A 21,867-nucleotide genomic window follows, 5' to 3' on the forward strand; every position below is an offset into this window, starting at 1 on the left:
TGGACCTAAAAAACTCGTGGAACTAATAAGCAATTATAGCAGGGTTGCAGGATACAAGGTTAATAACACAAGTGTCAACTGCATTCTATATACTAACAAACAAGTAGAACATGACACTAAAAACATAATATCATGGCACAGCAAAGGAAATTATCAACAAAATGAAAAAGCAACCTACTGAATAGAAAATATGTGCAAATCATATACCTGATAAGCCCGGAAAGAGCCTCTCATAGAGTCAAGTGATTTTTAACAAAGAAGAAAAGGCAATACAATGGAGCAAAGATAATCTTTTTAACAAATGGTGCTGTAACCACGTGCAAAAAAATGAATCTAGACACAGACCTTACACCTTTCACAAAAATTAACTTAAAATGGATCACAGACCTAAACGTAAAACATAAAACTATAAAACTTCTAAAAGATAACAGAAGAAACTCTAGATGACACTGAGTATGGTGATGACTTTTTTTTTAAATACAACACATGATCTATGAAAGAAATAGCTGATAAGCTGAACTTCCCTAAAATTAAGATTTCCTGCTCTGCAAAACAAAATGTTAAGATAATGAGAAGATAAGCCACGGACTGTGAAAAAATATTTGCATAAGACATTTCTAATAAAGTACTGTTATCCAAAATATACAAAGAACTCTTAAAACTCAACATTAAGAAAACAACCCAATTAAAAAATGGGCCAAAGATCTGAACAAACACCTTACCAAAGAAGATTATACAAATGGCAAATAAGCGTATGATGCTTCACATTATACATCATTAGGGAAACACATTCTTACTATATGATCCAGCAATCACATTCCTTAGTACTAATCTAAAGGAAGCTGAAAACTTATGTCCACACAAAAACCTGCATATAGACATTTACAGCAGTTTTATTCATAACTGATGAAACCTGGAAGCAACCAATATGTCCTACAGTAGGTGAATGGATAAACCGAGGTACATCCAGACAATGGAATATAAATCAGCACTAAAAAGAAATGAGCTATCAAGACATTAAAGACATGGAAGAAACTTAAATGCCTATTACTAAGTACAAGAAGCCAATCTGAAAAGGTTACATACTGTATGATTCCAACTATATGACATTCTGGAAAAGGCAAAAATATGAATACAATAAAAAGACCAGTGGTTGCCAGAGTTGGGGTGGGGAAAAGAGGTAAATAGGCAGATCACAAAAGATTTTTAGGGCAGTAAAAATACTCTGTATGATATTATAATGATGGATATATATCATTATACTTTTGTACAAACCCATAGAAGGTATAACACTAAGAGTGAACCCTAAGGTAAACTATGGACTTTGGGTGATTATAATGTATCAATACAGGGTCATCTTTAGTAAAATAATGTACCATCCTAGTCAGTGATGTTGATAATGGGGGAGGCTATGTATTTGCATGGACTAGGAATACATGGGAAATCTCTGTACCTCTTGCAATTTTAGTTTGTAACACCTAAAACTGCTCTCAAAATAAAATAAAAAATGATCAAAAATTACCAGATATGAAAGACATGATTTCCAGAATAAAAAGATCAAACATTAAAAGCAATGGATGAAAACAGATCCACATAAACACACAACATTGTGCAAGTTCAGACACTGGTGAAAAAAGAGATCTTCATGTTTGAAAGAAAAAACAGCTCATGTAGGATCAGGAATTGGAATGGCTTAATAAATCTTCTCAACAGCAATTCTGAATGCTAGGAGAAAATGGGATTATTCTGAAGGGAAATAATATCTAACCTTGAATTCTATTATCACCATCTAAAACTTAACAGTGAGGTTAAAAAAGTCACATATTAAAGGTCTATTTCCCATGCACCCTTTTCCGGAAGAAGCTACTAAAAGCTACACTTCACAAAAGAGAGAATAACCTTAGAAACAGAAGGACAGAGGATACAGAAAACAAAAAATCCAACACAGAAGAGAGGGGAAGGGAACCTCCGGGATGATGGGAGAGAGACATTCCAAATGGGCATCAGACATAGAGAGCAACCTGTCCAGGTGGAACATGTCAGAAGACACTGAGAGAAAACTCTCTCAGATGATGAAATGAATACATACTTGATGTGCCTGAATTTCTTGACAGATTACACAATTAGAATTTTGGAGAAGAATTAATTATAACAATATAGATTAACAAATGAGAAAAACTTTAGATTATGTTGGGGTTAAGAGAGGGGAAAAACTACACGTGAACTCTTTGGAATGAAGGAAATGTTCTACATCTTAATAAGGTTGTGGATTATATGGGTATATGCATTTGTCAAAACTGACTGATTCATGTATTTCACTGTATGTAAATTACACCTGAGTTTTTTTTTTTTAAAGAACAATTATGAACACCAAGGAAAACAAAAAGTTGTTTAAGAAAACATAATCTAGTATCCTCCACAGCTCAGATATGAATGTCATTTGAATAATGACATGCACAATTAATTCTAATCTTAACACAATTACAATACAATATAATACCACATTAAGAATCTGGAAGAGGTGTGTATGTATGTGGTGGTGATGGACTGGAGGTGGCGAAAGAAAGCTGAATCCTCACCTTCACAGAGAGGTGTCAAAAGATAACTCCTAAAACACAAAAATCAAGAAATAACAATAGAAATATGTTATTGAAAGATGTGGAGATTAATATATGAAGAAAAGCAGCTGAAAGAGGTGAAAATGGTTGCCTCTGAAGAAAAGGAAAGTAAGATTGAGAAAGAGATGCTGTTTTTCATAACAAATCTTGTAGAACTATTTTTCCCTTTAAATTTTTAGAATGTACAACATTCTAAAAAATAACTAAAATAAATTAGTAATTAAATAAAGGAAAAAATTAAGTATGATAAAATGTAAATATGCTTGACTGAATATGAAAAAAGTCTGACTCTACCTACCAAACACAAAAAAATTTGATACTTTAATATCTCAAACAAATTATCTGTGACATAGCTCATAACCAATCAAGAAACCAGTGTCATGCTGCTGGCAACTGATCTCTAATAAACCTAAAATAAAACATCTTATTTCTATGAGCCACATGAGCTCATAGAAATAAGATGTTTATACCTTATAGTTATAGATTTGATCTTTGTCAAACTGTCTAGCATATTTGCACACCTAGATGTGGCAACAAAAGCCCTCACTACACAGTGACAACGATCCAAACTGACACTCAACCTACAATCTCTTGGCCGGTACTGACATCATACTGGTACCAAAACAGTAGCAATGGCAAAGCCAATGGATGACTAAACAAGAACCAAAATTTAAATTTTGAACCCATTTAAAATATGGCTCTTTTAAATGGTAAAATTACAATATAAACTATTAAGATTTACAAAATGCATGACCCCTAATTCACCTGCATTATAAACCATGAAACAGTCAACTTTTAAAAGGAGGGGAGAGAAAAAGTTTACATTAAATGTTTCAAAACAAGAGATGGAAAACTGCTTATAAAATTTACTAAAATATATTTTTAAAACATAATAAGATAACATTTACATGAGAAAATTTCACTGAATTTCCCAAAAGGACAATAACTACTTAAAAACCCAAAAGTAAAATTTGTCAATCATAAAATTTAAAAAGTCAGTATTAAAATAAGAAAATGTCAGTATCTTTTACAAATGCACAATGAAGAAATGATGCCCAGTGTCTTCTTTAAAATACCTTAGAAAAACAAGCAGGAAGGAATAGATGAAGCACATGCGGCAAAATCTTAATAACTGTTGAAGTATAGGTTCGTTATAACTATTCTATTTTTGTGTATGCTTCAAAATAATTTTTAAAATGCTCACATCCACATCTGGTCTTTTTAGCAAATCTTCCACTTTAGCAACATCTCCATTGGCAGCAGCCTTAACTAATTCTTCATTGAGGTCACCAGATTCTTGGGTTTCAAATAATTTCTTCAAGAGTTGGGAGAGTCTTTCTGTAAAGCATCAAATAAAGCTGCTAATATAGGAGGATCTCAAACCTTAACTACTAAGAGACAAGCATTACCCATATGCCTATAATATATACTTTTCCTTTTTTATTATTTCTATCATTAGAATTATTTTTGTACTATGCTACAGATATTACCCATGCAAGTTATAATTACTACCATGTAAAGCTGCATTAAATCTGAGCCCACAATTATTCCCAGTTTACTCCAATTCATGTATTTCATGTTAAAATTTCAGAAAAAGATGTTACATACAAACTATAATTCAAGATTTAGGAGTTATACCAAAGATATTATAAATGAACATACTACAACGGGAGTATCATGATGATATAAATTGCCTTCCAGGTCATAATTATATCATACGACTCTCAGAATTCAACGTTACAGACCTTAGACTAGATCAACAGATCAATGATTATGATTCAAAAGCAATATAATCTCTATAATATCTGGGGAAGTATTTTAGGAACAAACCAATTTTCAGTTGAAAATGGATCTCTAAGTGTTAATAACATACTTCAAAGGTGCCAGTTGACTGGTTCTGACTAAAACAAGAACGAACCAGGGATGTGTTTACATAAACCATTTCATATGATTTTTTTCTAAATAGCATTCATCAGTAGCGAATCTACCCAGTTATACTCCTTAACTCTTGGATCTAAATACTTACTGGAAAGGAGTCACAAAGTAGGGCAGAGGCCCAACACCCAGTCCACATTATTTGAGAGAAGGATATTAACCATCCTTCACTCTCTCAATATGTAAATAGCCTATTGCAATGCCATCTAAACTCAAGGTAAAAATAAACACCACATGATTTGAACTTCAAACACATTAGCAAATTACAGAAGGAAAGACAGGACAGAAGCAGAGGAAGTAGAAAGTAGTACAAAATAAAACTGGAGGTCACCCAATGTTTTCCTTTACTTTCTTAATGTTCACAGTTATGGTTCTACCTTCTTTTCTGGATAACAACAATACACATACAGTAAGTTGTAATTTATTGTTGAATGAACTGTGTATATCAAGCTGGAGCATAAGAAGGAAAGACTCTGGGCATGAGTCTATTCAAGCATCCAGCGTACTCATATCTCAACATAGCTTTCTACTCATTGTGGTATGTATAATAACTCCTATTAAATGACAAGAGAAAAAGTATGGCTGATATGTAAAAATACCAGAAAGAAAGCCATCCACCAGCAATAATACTGGAAATAAAAAGAAAATAAAGCAGTCTAAGAAAGTGATGGTTCTTTGGCAGAAAACAAAACTTCTGACTAAAGAGTAAGAATGCTGAATTTCAGGTATCTCAGATTTGATGTGGAGAAGCCCTTGATATATACAAGAAAAAGCACACATTTATGGAGCTTTTCTAGGGCATACCTCAGCCAGAACAAAGGGTGTACATCATATGAAAAAAGGGAAGGAAAAAAAAAAACCTTTGGCGAAAGTTTAAAAGGTAGTTAAATATTCAAGTAAGTTTATGTGATCTGGGAGAAAATCAAGAACACATACAACATTATCTGTATACGAAAATTGGGGAATTAGGAAAGGTTCTAATGTAAACCATTTCACTTCTGGAGAAACACGAAACAAAACATACCACCAGATGCATTGCTGATGGCTGATCCTGCAGATGCCACCTTGGAAACTGCTGCTGGATTATATGTCCAAGATGTTCCACAAACTTCCACCTTTAAATCACTGTCTGAATAAATCTGTTGTACTCGGCCAACTTTACCTAAAGTCTTAAAAAAAAATTAGATTCTATTTCAAGTCTAAAGTATATACCGTAAAAAAAATCAATCACCAGTTTTTACATATTTAAAGTACTAATTTTACTTCATTCCTAATAAAAACTTTTAACGAATAATCATATTCAAATGGGTTACTTATTAGTTACAAACTTTAAAGAGTACCTTTAAAAATATTTTCAAAAAACTATTACACTTCCACAAGAATATAAAACAATCATGTGACAATCTATCTTACTCATAAAACTTCGCAAAATCTTGCTTTTTGACATTCGACCCTCCTTTTTTAACCTCATAAGATACCTCTTGAGAATGTGTAACTCAAGTAGTCCAAAACCATCATCAATCTAGCCTAAAAAAGAAAATCTGATTTCTAAAAAAACAATTTAAGCCAAAAAGGGCTCAAACCTTGTATCTATGTTTAAATCCTTTTTGGAATCATCTGATTTCAAAACAGAAGTATGTAGAAATAACATGCTTATTAAATACATGGAATAAGAAGAACAATTAGGTAGAGAAAACAACCAGAAGCAGGAGCTCTCGTGTGGCAGGTACTGTTCCAAGAGCTTTATACGTATGGACTCACCTAATATGTAAAACCCTGAAAGTTACGTAATCTTATTAGTCCCATTTCAAACTCAGGTCCAAAAGCCATTCTCTTATGCATAACAGAATAGCCAATAACAACACTAGAAAACTGGTGAAGAGTAGTGATAATATCTGACTATTTCCTAATCCTGCCCTTAAACTTGTTCTCTCTTTTGACCTCTCCACAGCATCTGACTCCAACTTCTTGAAACTATTCTCTTCAGTTCGGGATGACAATCTAATCTTTCTGCCTGTTCCTTCCCTTTCTCCACTCACTGGCTCCTTTTCCTTCTTCAGAATCCTAAATCTGTTTTCTCCCAAACTTTATTCCTTAGTTTTTTACTCTACTTTCTTGCAAATTTAACCCACTTTGACAACTATCATCTTACTTGCAAAGACTTCAAAATATACTCTAGCCCTGTTGATCCCTCTCCTCACCTGGCAACACACACCAATTTTAACTTCTCATTAGACATTTTCACCTGGAATCTGCCATCATCATCTCAAACTCTTTGAGGCTGAATTCTTTGTTTTTCTCCTCCTTAACTGTTCTTTACAGAAAATCTCAAACACACAAAAATAGACAATCGTATATTGAATCTTCATGTACCCATCAACCAGTTTTAACAATTGTCAGCTCATGGCCAATCTTGTTTTCCCTACCCATTCTCCCCTCCTGTATTATTTTGTCATGTAAACTCTTTTTTTTTAAAACATAACTTCAATACTATTATCAACCCAGCCCAAATTATCAATAACTTTATAATAAAATAAGCTACTAGTCAGTGTTCAAACTGCCAATTGCCTCACAAATGATAATTTTTTTTAGTTTGTTTAAATCAAGTTCCAAATAAAGTCTACACATATTTTTTTTTCTTTGCAAATTACTTGTTGAAGAAACAGGGTTATGTGTCCTATAAAGATTCATCCAATCTTAATTTTGCTAACTGGTGCAGTTTGATAGGTTCATCTGTCTTTGTATTTGGGAAGAAACCCTTCAAATTGGCTGCTACATCTTTTTAACATCATCTAGAAATTTTTGATAGTTTCCTTGCTATCTGGTATGAGACTCATCTTGCTCTCTTCCTGCCAAAGAGCTAGAATTAGCCATTTCTCCAAAGAGCCCTGATTCTTCACAGAGGGAAAGGCTATTTCAAGACCATAATCTGGGCACTAAGGTTGGTTATTGTTACTTTAACGGTCACTGTTTCCAGGTCTTTTCAAGAACAGAGCTAGGAAATGCGGGGGGGGGGGGGGGGGGGCTTAAAACAAAGATAAAATAAATCATGAGTTTAAACACTCTCCCAATTCAAATTCAAGACTACAGGGTTTTTACTTAACCTCTTGCATATTACATCTGTATCTCCTTTTTGCCACTCTGATAATTCTGATTCTCAGGATCACTGGGAATAACAGAATCAGAATTATCATATAACTGCTCATTTGATTTTTTGTTATATTACATACACAACAGTCTCAGAGTAATAATACCAACATTATCACAAACAATAAATCTATGAAAATTGTTAAATTTTTTTTCTCATGCAGTTCTGAAAGGCATAGTCTTCTATAAGATATAAAGACAAATTACTGTGTTTAGATATCACTTGGAATTTCCTCTCTGTATGGTTACGCCAGCAGGAAACACATTTAGGTTCATTTGTTTCATTTTATTTCCCACTTCCAGGAGTTTCCTTTTTGATTTTAATTTTGTCTCCTAATTGTATAAAATACAAGTGATTTCAAATCAAATCTATAAAACAAAACATATTGAAAGATATTTCCCTTCTACCCTTGTCCCCCATATCATACTACCTTCCTTTACACGAAAGCTTTAACTTTATGGTTAATCCTTCCATTGTTTGCTGTTTTAAATATAAAGTTTATATTAAATTTTATAGTCCCAATTAATAACTAAAATGCAATCAAAAAGCTCATTACACTTACCATATCCTCTCAATTTCCACCTCATTTTTTTGACAGTCATATTTTATGTTGTTAGAGCATACAACCATTATAAACTCTACCCTTTCCTTTATAACCATCATTTAATCTTAGTCCAATAAATAAATGTATTTAATGATCACCACCAGTCCTTCAGTTAACATTTCTTCAGTCATTTTCGTTGTCTAAAGCTAATTCTCTAGTAGATTACTCAGAAAAGGCTCTTGAAGACATGATTCTCTGGATTCTTACGTGTTCATAGCAGTCTACAGCCTTTACAGTACTTTAAAGTCGGTTTAGTTATATACAAAATCCTTAGCTTACATTTATTTTCCTTGAGCACCTTGAATAAATGTTATTTCATTGTTTTCTGGCATAAAACATTGAGATCATATTTTTTTTTCTTAACAACAATCTGATTTTCTTTCCTTTATAAGTAACTTGGTCTTTTTTACTAGCTACCTAAGGTATTTTTTCTTTTCTTGAAGATGCAATTATTTTACCAGAATATGGCTTCCGTGTTTGGTGTTCTGGGTTAGTTTTCCCAGGTATGCAATGTGCCCTTTTAGTATTTAATTTCAAATCTTCCAATTTCAGGTAAACTTTCCTGGAATTACAAATTTTTGTATTTGTTATATTCCATTACTTTGCTTTCTGTTTTTTCCTTATTGCTAGGATTCCCTAATACACATAACATTAGTCTATATTTGTCACTTTCTCTCACATACATTTTATCTTTTTGATTTAAAAAATTTTCCTCCTTTTCACCTTCTGTTTCTCATAAGGCATTACCTGCTGTATTTATTTGCTCTGTGTTGCTTCTAGCTTACTCTTCATTTCTTTTTAAATTTTATTTATTTATTTTTTGGCTGCATCGGGTCTTAGCTGTGGCATGTAGGCTCTTCGTTGCGATGCATGGGCTTCTCTCTAGTTATGGCTTGTGTGTTTTCTCTTTTCTAGTTGTGGCACGCAGGCTCCATGGCACATGGGCTCTGCAGTTGCAGCGTGCGTGGGCTCTGCAGTTTGTGGCACACAGGCTCTCTAGTTGAGGCACACAAGATCAGTAGTTGTGGCACACAGGCTTAGCTGCCCCATGGCATGTGGGATCTTAGTTATCCCTTGCATTGTGAGGTGGATTCTTTACCACTGGACCACCAGGGAAGTCCCTACTCTTCATTTCTGAAATGACTTTTTTTTTAATTCCTTCCTAAGTTCTACCTCATTTCTAATTATGATTTATTTCATCCCTTCATGTCTTTTATCATTTTCTTAATTTTTTAGCTCATTTTGAATTATTAGATTTTAGTTTTCTGTGCATATCTTTCTGGTGTACTTTCATCTGTCTGTAGAGAAGTTATTCCATTCCTTATTCTCCTTTTTCAATAATAACTGTGTATAGGGATTCGACCATGATCCCTTCCAACTTCTACCTGGATTTACTCTTTCCTTTGTCCCTACTGTCTCTACTCTAAATTTGGCTTCTACTCCCAGCACTTTCTCCCCAATGTAGGGCTCTGCCCTGAAAGGAAGATTTGGCTGGTTGTTTCTGAGAGTTTATAGCCCCAGGCTACTCCAGTCCCTTCAGACTTTAGCATGGACCTATCACTCTCACCCCAAACTGGAGTCTACAAGAGCCCTTCCAGGTTCAGCTGTTGTTATCACATTAATCTACCACACTGACCAATGAATACTCATTAGCTGTTTTGAGGTTTCCCCTCTTCTCAGGTCCATCTGATGCTCCATTAATCTTCTTAGCTGCCACACAGATGCAGACCCAGTAGCTGTCAATGGTTTATCTTTACTCATTCACATTTTAGGGTTCAAAAGACTACTCTGTCGCCTGGCTTTGTTACAGATGTTTGCAGCTTTTTTGGTTATGCTAACTAGTCTAGTTGTTGACTGTTTTTATCAAGAGGATTTGAGAAGATACAAACCTACATCATCACTAGTGGAATCCCAGAACTGCCCTCTAAAAATTATCTAGAGGTTCTGCTTATACAGCCGCTTAATATGAGAGATGGGGTTTGAAGTAATATAGATTTGGGTTCAAATTCCAGTTCATTATCTTAGTTCTGATTTCCTCATCTTTAAAATAAGGATGCCATTCCACCACCTACTTATAATATTCCTAAGACAAAGTCTGTATGTTTATGTATATATGTGTACACATATATGTAGCATGTGCTGCATATGTACATATACATCATTCAGCACAGTGCTTAGAATAACTGGGCACTTAACAGATGGAAGATGCTATAAGGTATCATTGCCAAGGGGAAAAAACAAAACATCCTGACTATAAAAAAATTTTTAAATAGTATATATAGCTCCTATAAAACATGTCAGAAAGTGACATTTTAAGTAACACCACACTATAGTGAGGCCTGAAGTACATTAATACATTTTTTTAACCAACTTTAATATCAAAAGCAAACAAAACAAAGAAGGATGACATAGAACTCAACTTTTTGGAGAATAAAGAAAGATTCTAAAATATAGTCCTGAAATACAACGATTCAATACCTAACTAAAGCAATAAAAAATGTCAGCATCATGTATGAACTATGAAAGGTCTTTGAATGAAAGCACCGAAACAACAGATTTTTTTTCTGTTGTGTTCACTATTATATTCCTGAAGGCTAACAGGCACACTGCTTGTACTAAAACATCTGCTGAAAGACTAAGGCAGGGGGGAGGAATGGACTGATGGAGGGACAGGTCATCATGAAGGACAGGAAAGGAGGACTGGACAGGATAGGAGGGGGCAGAGGGCAAATGGGGCAGGAGCTGGGGTAGGATAGGAAGAGAAAAAGGTGTTGACCAGGACAGGGGACTGGATAACACACCAGGGAGGGGATGTTATATGAAAAGGGGTGGGAGGGGAGGGACATGGGATAGGAAGGAGGTACTTAATGGGATGGGACTTGGGGAGACAGGATTTGGGACAGGATGAGACAGGAGTGAGGATCAGGAAAAGTGGAGGGCTGAAGAAGAGGATGTAGCAAGCTGGAAGGGAATGGGATACAGTGCAAGACAGTAAAGGGAGGTAGCAGGATGGAACAGGCAGTACAGAAGGGAGGAGGAGGGAGGACGAATGGAAAGGACAGGACAGCAGCAAGGGACGAATGGAAAGAGAGAAGCATGGATGAAAAGAAGGCAGAACAAATTCTTTTGCTGTTGCTGAACACTTGATGAAAAATGTATTGAATGAATAAATATAAAATTAAACTGTAGTTCTTTGGCAGCAAAGCTGTCTCAGAAGGCATAGGTTCTGAGCTGCTCTTCTAGTCTAGTTTTAGAGAGTCAGGCCCCCGAGTGAGGAGACCAGCACAGCTGGTGAGTGGATGAGCAGGTCACGCTCATTCTGGGGTGAAATATCAGGAAGCCTCTCTGCCTCACCCCAACATTACATTCTCCACTAAAAGCTCTATCAAAAATATTAACTATACCTCTTTTTGGACCTTCCCAGGATAATCTAACTGAAGTAAGTTAGAAAATAAAAGGCATATGTATGCTAAGCCGCCAGAGAATATTACAATTCTCAAAGGATTATGTTAATTTAATTTCTAAAATCAAAGTTTTAAAAACTTTTAAAAACTATATAAACATGGTATATTTCCTAGTCCCAAATTATTTTACATATACTTACTGGGAGCATAGCTTCAGCCCACTCTCCATGTCCTCTCTGTAGAAGTTTAATTCTTTCCAGATCATAACAAACTTGTACAAGATCACCCACTTGAAACTGTGAGGTGCCCCCTTCCGCGCCCTGAGCAGAATCCCCACTTCGGACAATGTTTGCTTTAGTGAGAACAGCAGGATTGAAGGTCCACCTAAAAATCAAGACAAAATTCAAAATGGGTAAGTTTACTCAATTTTAGCACAACATTCTGAGGTAACTATTACAGAGAGAAAAGCTTTATAACATATCAAAAGTGTAAAGCAATCCTTTACAATTACATCCTGAATGATTTGTATTTCTTTTTATAATTTTATTATACAGATTTGGGAAAAAGAGTCATCCATAATATGACACACTTTTGTCTAGATTTATTCTAACTTGCATGTCTTAAAAATGTGTTATAAAAGTAATACTCAAAATAAAAGTAATACACACTCACTGTTAAAAATGAAAACATTTCATAAACATGTAAAGTAAAAGTGAAAGTTCCATTTCACACAAACACACCTGGATCACCATTCCCCACCCCACTAGACACAGTTAATACTCCATTGCGTAGCCTTGCAGATCTTCTATTAATATGCTGAGTGATGCTTATAAGAGAGCGAGCAGTTTTCTCTTCCATAAATGGGATCATAACATACATATATATATTACTCTGTGACTTCTTTTTTTCTCAGAGAACGCACCTTGGAAGATTTATTTTTCCATGTGACAGTTATAGATCTATTTATTTTGATTTAATGGCTACAGAATATTCCATAGCATCGATATACACTATCATTTAAAGTACTTCCACATTTTCACTATTATTACAAACAATACTATAAAGAACATCCCTGTATGTACATCTTTGTGCACGTGGGGGTCAGCATTTCATTAGAGATTCTTAAAAGAACTACCTAATCAAAGTATATATTTGTTTACAATTCTTACAGTTAGAGCCAAACTGCTCTACAAAGAGGACACTATTTTCCCATACCATTGTGAATATCATGGATAAAAAATATTATCTAGTTTTACATTGTCATGTAGAGGTATTTTACATGATTGTAATCATTGTATCAAAACAAATTTGGCCTCAGATTTCTTCCTTTCTATACATAAGCATTTCTCTATGCTCTTACCATCTTCATAACCATTTTACTGACTACTTAATATTCCATCAAATAGTTGTATAACACATTTCCCCTAGACCTATATGGCACTCCAAGGGAAAAAAGGTTCCTTAGCCAAATAAGCTTTTACAATATTGCATATTATACCCTCTTTTCCTTATTCTAACGGTCCTTAGCATATAAAAGGCTCTGAGAGGTCACAACATACAAAAACCTGCTTACTAAAGTCCTATAACCATTTAAAGTAAGCTTTCTTTCTAAAACAACCACAAAGAGAAAGAAGTGCCTCTGATCAGTTAAGAATAAAACTCAGATACACAAAGTTTTCTTTGCAGTCATATCAGTCACAGTGCCCTTTATTTACCTCACTCCCAAAGTTTCAAAATTTACTAGACCTGAGTAGTGCCCGAACTGTAGTATTTACTCAAGTTGTTCCTTCTACCTACAGTGCTTCCCTGCCCATGTGAAAACCAACTCTTTCAACCTTACTTAATGTGATTTTCTCTCTTAAGTTTTCTCAGATTTGCCCAACTGAAATGACCACTCTTCTTCTGTACCTTCAGAATAGCCTGAACATTCACCTACCATAATTACTTACAACACTTTAATACACCTATTTCTGACTTTGTCTATCCAAATTAATAGGAAAACTCCTTCAAAGCAGAGGACCATGTCTTAATTGTCTTTGTAATTCTAACACTAAATACAGGGCCTAATACAGGACAAGTATTAAATAAATTGTTGAATAAAGAATAAAAAAAGATTATTTTCTAGAAGTCAAATGTCTTGTTACTAATAACACTACTGTCCAAGAAAGAATTTTAACCAAGGAAGAATTCTGCAAGTAATAATCCTAATCTGTGCTAACTTAACATTTCCAAACAACAAGATATTATCTAAAATAACTCCTTCAAGTTGCTGATGATTTGGAGGTCATACTTTGAGAAGTACTTTTATAAAAAGCTGGAACCAACACCTGGATAACTCATACAATATCAATCTATTTATATTATTCACACAATTGCTTAGATTAAGACTTGTTTTAATATTAAAATTATAAAAAATATTAGTAGAAAGCATGATAACCTATTCAATGTTTATTGTCAAATTGATTAGTTGCCACCAATAAATAAATAAATAAATAAATAAATAAATAAATAAATAACTTTATTTATTTATTTAAAGGGGGGGGGTACTTCCTAGATGGTGCAGTGGTTAAGAAACTGCCTGCTAATGCAGGGGACAAGGGTTCAATCCCTGCTCCAGAAAGATCCCACATGCCGCAGAGCAACTAAACCCATGCACCACAACTATTGAGCCTGTGCTTTAGAGCCCATGAACCACAACTACTGAGCCCGTGTGCTGCAACTACTGAAGCCCATGTGCCTAGAGCCCATGCTCTGCAACAAGAGATGCCACAGCAATGAGGAGCCAGCACACCACAACGAAGAATAGCCCCCGCTCGCCGCAACTAGACAAAGCCCATGTGCAGCAACGAAGACCCAACACAGCCAATAAATAAAGAAATAAATATACAAACCGAAAAAAAAAGAAATAAATTTATAAACTGGAAAAAAAAAGAAATAAATTTACAAACTGGAAAAAAAAAAAAGACACTACCTAAGACAAAATATGTTAGTATGTGGTACTCTACGCTTAAATTGTGTTAAGATTTTTTCCTTCTTTTTTTATTAAGAACTTTATTGAGATGTAATTCACATACCATACAATTCACTCATTTAAAGTGTTTAATTCAGGCTTCCCTGGTAGCACAGTGGTTAAGAATCTGCCTGCCAATGCAGGGGACACAGGTTCGAGCCCTGGTCCGGGAAGATCCCACATGCCGCAGAGCAACTAAGCCTAAGTGCCGCAACTACTTGAGCCTGAGCTCTAGAGCCCGTAAGCCACAACTAATGAGCCCACCTGCCACAACTACTGAAGCCCGCACACCTAGAGCCCACGCTCTGCTACAAGAAAAGCCACCACAACGAGAAGCCTGTGCACCGCAACGGAGAGTAGCCCCCACTCTCCGCAACTACAGAAAGCGCGCACACAGCAACAAAGACCCAACGCAGCCAATAAAATAAACAAATTTATTTATTTATTTATTAAAGTGTATAATTCTGTGGGTTTAGTATATTCAGTTGTATAATCAACCACCACTACCTAATTTCATTTTCATCACCACAAAAAAACACCCCCATAATAATTAGCAGTCACTCTGAATTCACCCCCTCTCCCCAGCCTCTAACAACCAGTAATATACTGTTTCTATGGACTTCCTTATTATGGACATTTTGTATAAATAAAATCAGATAACGTGACCTTTTGTGACTGGCTTCTTTCACTCAATGTAATGTTTTCAAGATTTATCTATGTTGCAGCATATGTCAATACTCCAACCCTTTTTATGGCCAAACATAATATTCCATTGGACGGATCTATCACATCTTATCCATTAATCAGCTGATAGACATTTGGGTTATTTCCACATTCTGGCCGTTATAAATAACACTTCCACAAACATTCATGTACAGATTTTTGTATGGGCACATGTTTTAATCCTCTTGGGTATAAAGCAGGAAGTGGACGTACTGGATCATGTGGTAACTCTTATATATAACATTTTAAGGAACTACTGAACTGTTTTCCAAAGCATCTAGACCACTTCATATACTTACCTTCAATGTATGAAGGTTTGGTTCTAATTTCTCTATACCCTCAGCAACAACCATAATTATCTTACCTTTTTATTCTAGCCATTCTAGCATGTGAAGTGATATCTCATCATAGTTTTGAATTCCATTTCCCTAGTAACTAATAACGTCCTACATCTCTTCAAGGATGATATAAAATGAATTGTGTCCCTCCAAATTTCATATGTTAAAGTTCTATAGCTCTTAATGTAACTCTATTTGGAGATTGGGCCTTTAGGCAGGTATGTGTGGGTAAACGATGTCATAAAGGTGGGGCGCCATGTAAAGACAGTGAGAAAGCAATCCTTTGCAATCCAGGAAGGGATCTCACCCGAAACCAACCCTGATGGTGCCTTGATCTTGCACACTTCCAGCCTCCAGAAGTGTAAATAAAAATAAACTTCTGTTGTTTAAGCCACCCAGTCTGTGGTATCAAGGCAGCCCTCGCAGACTAATGCAATGAGTTTACTGGCCATCTCTGTATCTTCTGTTGAAAAATGTCTATTCAAATCCTTTGCCCTTTTTTCAACTATGTTATTTATCTTTTACTGCTGAATTTTAAGAGTTCTTTATAATCTATTCTAAATATAAGTCCCTAATCAGACATATGATTTGCAAATATCTTCTTCCATTCCATGGGTTGTCTCTTCACTGTCTTGATAGTTCCCTTTGAAACACGAAAGTTTTAATTTTGATGAAATCTAATTTATTCACTTTTTCTTTGGTTGCTTCTACTTTGGAGGTCATATCTAAGAAACTACTGTCTAATCCAAGGTCATGAAGAGTTACGTCTATGTTTTGCTCCAAGAGTTTTATAGTTTGAGCTCTTGCATTTAAGTCTGTGATCCATTTTGACTTAATATTTGTACATGGTGTGTAGCAGGGGTCCAATTTCATTCATTTGCATGTCAATATACAACTGACTCAGCATTTGTTTTGTTTTGTTTTTAATTGTAGCTTTTTTTTAATTGTTGTATACTTGACATACAACATTAAATTAGTTAACATTAAATTAGATGCACATTATGGGCTTCCTAGGTGGCACAGTGGTTAAGAACCTGCCTGCCAATGCAGGGGAAATGGGTTTCATCCCTGCTCCAGGAAAACCCCACATGCCGCGGAGCAACTAAGCCAGTGAGCCACAACTATTGAGCCTGTGCGTTAGAGCCTGTAAGCCACAACTATTGAGCCTGTAAGCCACAACTACTGAGCCCATGTACTGCAACTACTGAAGTCCACGTGTCTAGAGCCCGTGTTCCGCAACAGGAGAAGCCACGGCAATGAGGAACCCGCACACCACAATGAAGAGTAGCCCCCACTTACCGCAACTAAAGAAAGTCCGTGCACAGCAAAGAAAAAGACCCAACACAGCCAATAAAATAAATAAATAACTTTTAATAAATAAATAAATAAATTAGATATACACCATAATGAATGAATATCTATAAATACTGTCAGCACCGTTTGGTGAAAGATAATTCTTTCCCCACTGAACTGTGCTGAACCCTTGTCAAAAATTAACTCACTTTAAACGCAAGGGCTTATTTCTGGACTCAATTCTACTCCATCAATCTACATGTCTATTTTTAAGTCAGTAATATTCTGTCTTGCTTACTGCAGCTTTGTGCTAAATTTTCAAATTGGGAAGTGTGAGTCCTCCAACTTTGTTCTTCATTTTTAAACTGTTTTTGGCTATTCTGGGTCCCTTGAGTTTCCATATGAATTTTAGGATCAGTTTGCCAATTTCTGTAAAAAAGGCAACAGGGATTGCACTGAATCTGTTCACTAGTTTGAGGAATACTGTCATATGTTAAATGTTGATTTATTTTCCCCCAAAAGATATGCTGAAATTTCAGCTAATCCCCAATACCTCTGAATGTGACCATATTTAGAAACAGGATCTCTGCAGATGTAATCAAGTTAAAATGAGGTCATATTGGATTAGGATGGGCCCTAAATCCAATGACTGGTATCCTTTTAAGGTCATGTAAAATCATCTTTTCATCATTTTCTGTGTAAAAGACTTTAGAATTTTCATGAGCTCAATTAACTTTCCTCTATCCCTCCTTAGGGTTCTTCCTTATGGATGGCTAAAGTACAAATGTTGACTTGACGAAAATAAAATAGTGGGCTGGAGGACTATTTATGTGGCTCTCGGTATCAAATAATCTCCCTACAACTGTCTGAACTTGACTAATCAGAGACTGATTTGAATGAACTGGAAAATAAAATATTCACCCAGCTGGGAAAAAAAGGTCATGTGATGACACAGGGACACACAGACTTACAGGGAACAAGACCATGTGAAGAAAGAGGCGGAGAAATGAGTGATGCATTGACAAGCCAATGAACGCCAAGGACTACTGACAACCACCAGAAGCCAGGAGACAGGCATGGAAGAGATTCTCCCAGAGTCTCCAGGAGAAACCAGTCTTGCCAACACCTTGACTTTGGACTTCTAGCCTCCAGAATTGCAAAAAGAATAAATTTCTGTTGTGAAGCCACTCTGTCTGTGGTAATTTCTTACAGCAACCCTAGGAAACTAAGACACCATCTAAACAATATTAAATCTTCTGCTCCATAAACATGAACTGTCTTTCCATTTATTTAGGTCATCTTTAATTTCCTTCAACAATGTTTTATAGTTTTTGGTATACAAATCTTATATTTATTGGGCTAAATTTATTCTTAAGTATTTTATTCTTTGTGATGCTATTATAAATGGAATTGTTTTCTTAATTTCACTTTCAGATTGTTCGTTGCTAGTATACAGAAATACAACTGATTTTTCTATATTGATCTTGTATCCTGTGACTATGCTGAATTCATTTATTAGTTCTAATAGGTTTTCTGTGGATTCTTTAGATTTTTCTATATACAAGATTATGTCACCTGTGAACAGAGATGGTTTAACTTCTTCCTTTCTCTTACTTCTCCCTCTTATTTCTTTTTCTTGCCTAATCGCTCCAGCTAAACCCCCTAGGACAATATGGAATAAAAGTGAGGAGAGCAGACATTCTTGTTTTGGTCCTGATTTTAAAGAAGAAAGTATTCAGTCTTTCACTATTTAGTATGCTGTTAGCTGTGGATTTTTCATAGATGTCTTTTATCAAGCTGAAGAAGTTCCCTTCTGTTCCTAGTTTATTTAGTATTTTTATCATGAAGAATGTTAGATTCTGTCAAATGCTTTTTGTATATTTCTTGATATGATCATGTGTATCCTTAAGATTTAAACACAATTAGAGCTAACTGTACAATCTGGCTAGCAACTTAATGTTAATTTTTCTTATTCCATATATAAGCCTTCCCCTAAAGGATCTCTGAGAGCTGGTTTCTTGAAGTATATGTCAGTAATAAGGCTTTGACAATTATTCAATTTAACTACTTTTTTTTCTTTAAAATACTATAAACATACAGTAAATTGGATATATTTTGGCCCTTAGGGACAAAAAAATAAAAGGCACAGGCCCAGTCTCCAAGAAACTCGAAACCCAGAGATCAAATAAATAACCATTTTAGTAGATAACAGAAGACTTAAACACACAAATAGCATATGCATGTGCCAGAGAGGGTGGAAGGAGAGAGGAGGCAAGCATAAAAGTTCAGTATTGATAAGAGGCAGAGGAGTTAATCCAGAGAAAGAGGGAGTCAGGGAGCAAGGGGTATTCTGCATGGAGGGAGTGGTGTGTGCAAAGGTTACAGAAGTGAGGAAACACATGCAATGCTGTGCTGTGCACGAGGATTAGTGTGTGCACAGGTGTCTGTGCCAAGGGAGAGCTGTGTTACCATGAGATGATGCTGAAGATATGGGCCAAAGGAGTTTTACTGTTATCCCGCTCATTTATGGTAGACTGAGACAGTCCAACAGAACATAGAACTTTTTAGCTACACTTGGACCTAATACTGATACAATGTATTCTGTTCCCTAAAGGAAAAAAAAAGTGCACAGGACACTGAATCATAAATATATTCACATAAATATATACACATACACACACACTCACACTGTTCTTACTTGTTTCCCTCCACTTTACCAACATATTCTGGATTTTCATCCACTATTGAGAGCTAGCTATAAGAAGTCTTTGTTATATCACATTATTTGCTTTCTCTAAGGCTCTTTCCTCTATATACTAACTTTATTTGCCATTACTGAAAATTAAGAAATATAACCAACCTATTGCCACTTGGATACTGTACTACAATGTCATGATCTTCATCAATGCCACAAACAGTTCCAGTTGTAGTTAAAGTCTCAAACATGCCATCAGTCCATCCTCCATGACCGTGCTGCAAAGACTGTACAATTTCTAGGTCAAGATCTATATTGACCAGGTCACCAATCTGCAATCCACCAGGATTCCTGTTGCCGTTCTGCTCACCTATAATTGCAGGAGTTGACAAAGGAAAAGGAAAACCACAGCAACAATAGGCAACTGCATTGTTTTAAATAAGAAAAAGCCCCAGATATTTTGAGTTTTAGTTATCATCTCGTCATAAAATGTTTTGAGAATATACTGTATCAAATTCTAGAATTGGACAGCTTTAAGAAAGGAAAAAAAAAAACCAGACAGACTTAAAACCAGAAATAATGTAATGATTTACAACAATGATTGAACAGGGGCAGAAACTACAAAAGACTAGGTAACTGTCCATCAGATCACAAAGTTCTGGGCATTGATAATATTCACCTTTCTGCCTGGATGACTTGTTGAAGAGCCAACATAACTAACTAAAGCATATGAAAGAGAATTCTGGAATTTTTTTTCTCTGAAGTGCTTACTACTATTATTTACCAAATGCTTCTTGTGATTTTTGCCTAAAGAGCATTTTTAAATATTTCAAAGCCCATTTCTGAGATTATTTTCAAAGCTACTTCTGGGATAAAGGAGTCATGATCATGAAACACTATGCTGAGGGATCCTAGATGTGTATGCTGATTCTACATTTTTCTTGTAAAGCCCACATGAGAAGAAAGTTTCTGAAAACAAGAGAAAGACATGATCTCATCAAAACCATATGATTTTCTTCTACATTCTCCTTTTTAAAAACATTAAGGTATGCTGCAAGAAAACAGCACTTTTGGGCAATAAGCAAACCAAATGATTTGGAAAGAGGAACACAGAGTTCACATGAGAAAGGAAAGCATTCAGAGGGTAAAGGCTTAATCAGAAGAATGTGGTAAACATTCATCATGGCAACAATGACGAATCTATAAAATGAAAGTACTGATAGTGTTGGTTTTCTTTTTCTTTTTTTATTTTAATGATACATGAAATTATATTTATCATATTATCTTAATCTTGGAGCTGTTCGTATATTTTCAAAGAAATTTTACAGAAATTCTAAGGAATTTACAAGCATTAAATTGTTAGGTCCTAGTCTCAGTAGTGTAAGAGATCTAGCATTGATATTATATCACAAACTTTTTCAACAATGTAAGTTTACAGTTAAAAGACAAAAGTTTCAAATATAGTATGCCATATAAATGGTATATCAATTATCAAGAAATGACAATTCTTTCAGAGTCTAAGTAAATCATTAAAAAAGAACAAATGCCTTAAAATCAAATAAAGCCAAAAGAGTATGTCTTTTAAAAGCTTTAACAGTACTAATTTTTTTAAAGCTCAATTTAAACACTTTTCTGATTCCATGAACTCTGACCCGTTATTTAGAAATTTTCTCTAGCCTGCTAACTCACCTAGCACAGGACAATGATCTCTGTAGAAAGAACCTCCTTTGGCATCCTGGACACACTTCAGATCAGACTAAGAAAAAGAAAAGAAAGCAAATAAATCACCCTTGAACACTTCAAGTATATAGCTTAATATCTAAAACAGGCAAAAACATTCATTCAGAACATATCCTCACAGAAGTCAAGAGCAGCTCTAGGCTAAGTCACACTAAACATTGCTTCCAAAAACACCCAACCAAAACTATAAACTTGATCTTCAGATAGATCATACTTTAAGCTTTCTTTTAAGTTCAAAATTAAAATACCTGGATCTTTACCATTATAATATTTTATTATTATGGAAAAAAAGAACTAAAACAAAAATCTCATATTTCAGAAGTACATAACACATTCCATTTCAAGATACTTTTACCAAA

The 21,867-nt window shown here is 35.0% G+C and overlaps 1 protein-coding gene and 1 long non-coding RNA gene across 9 annotated transcripts in view; one reads left to right on the plus strand and one right to left on the minus strand.

The window, feature by feature from the left end:
* Positions 1–18,427, plus strand: part of LOC130830732 (uncharacterized) — a 47,338-nt gene extending 28,911 nt beyond the window's left edge. For all 6 annotated transcript variants that reach the window (XR_009047889.1, XR_009047883.1, XR_009047886.1 and 3 more), the window contains one exon: positions 17,828–18,427. This is a non-coding gene — a long non-coding RNA (uncharacterized LOC130830732). The remainder of the gene's footprint in view (positions 1–17,827) is intronic.
* The window catches only part of MIB1 (MIB E3 ubiquitin protein ligase 1), a 159,949-nt gene that overhangs the window by 107,762 nt on the left and 30,320 nt on the right, over positions 1–21,867 (minus strand). For all 3 annotated transcript variants that reach the window (XR_009047881.1, XR_009047882.1, XM_057698018.1), the window contains exons 5-9: positions 21,458–21,524; positions 19,934–20,138; positions 11,910–12,093; positions 5,578–5,722; positions 3,823–3,956 (exon numbers count right to left, since the gene is read on the minus strand). Coding sequence is in view for 1 of the 3 variants with exons in the window: in XM_057698018.1 (XP_057554001.1) it covers positions 3,823–3,956; positions 5,578–5,722; positions 11,910–12,093; positions 19,934–20,138; positions 21,458–21,524 (735 nt within the window). In the remaining 2 variants the exon portion in view is untranslated. The remainder of the gene's footprint in view (positions 1–3,822; positions 3,957–5,577; positions 5,723–11,909; positions 12,094–19,933; positions 20,139–21,457; positions 21,525–21,867) is intronic.

Source organism: Hippopotamus amphibius, chromosome 11 (genome assembly GCF_030028045.1).
Source record: "Hippopotamus amphibius kiboko isolate mHipAmp2 chromosome 11, mHipAmp2.hap2, whole genome shotgun sequence".
NCBI classification, from domain to species: Eukaryota; Metazoa; Chordata; class Mammalia; order Artiodactyla; family Hippopotamidae; genus Hippopotamus; species Hippopotamus amphibius.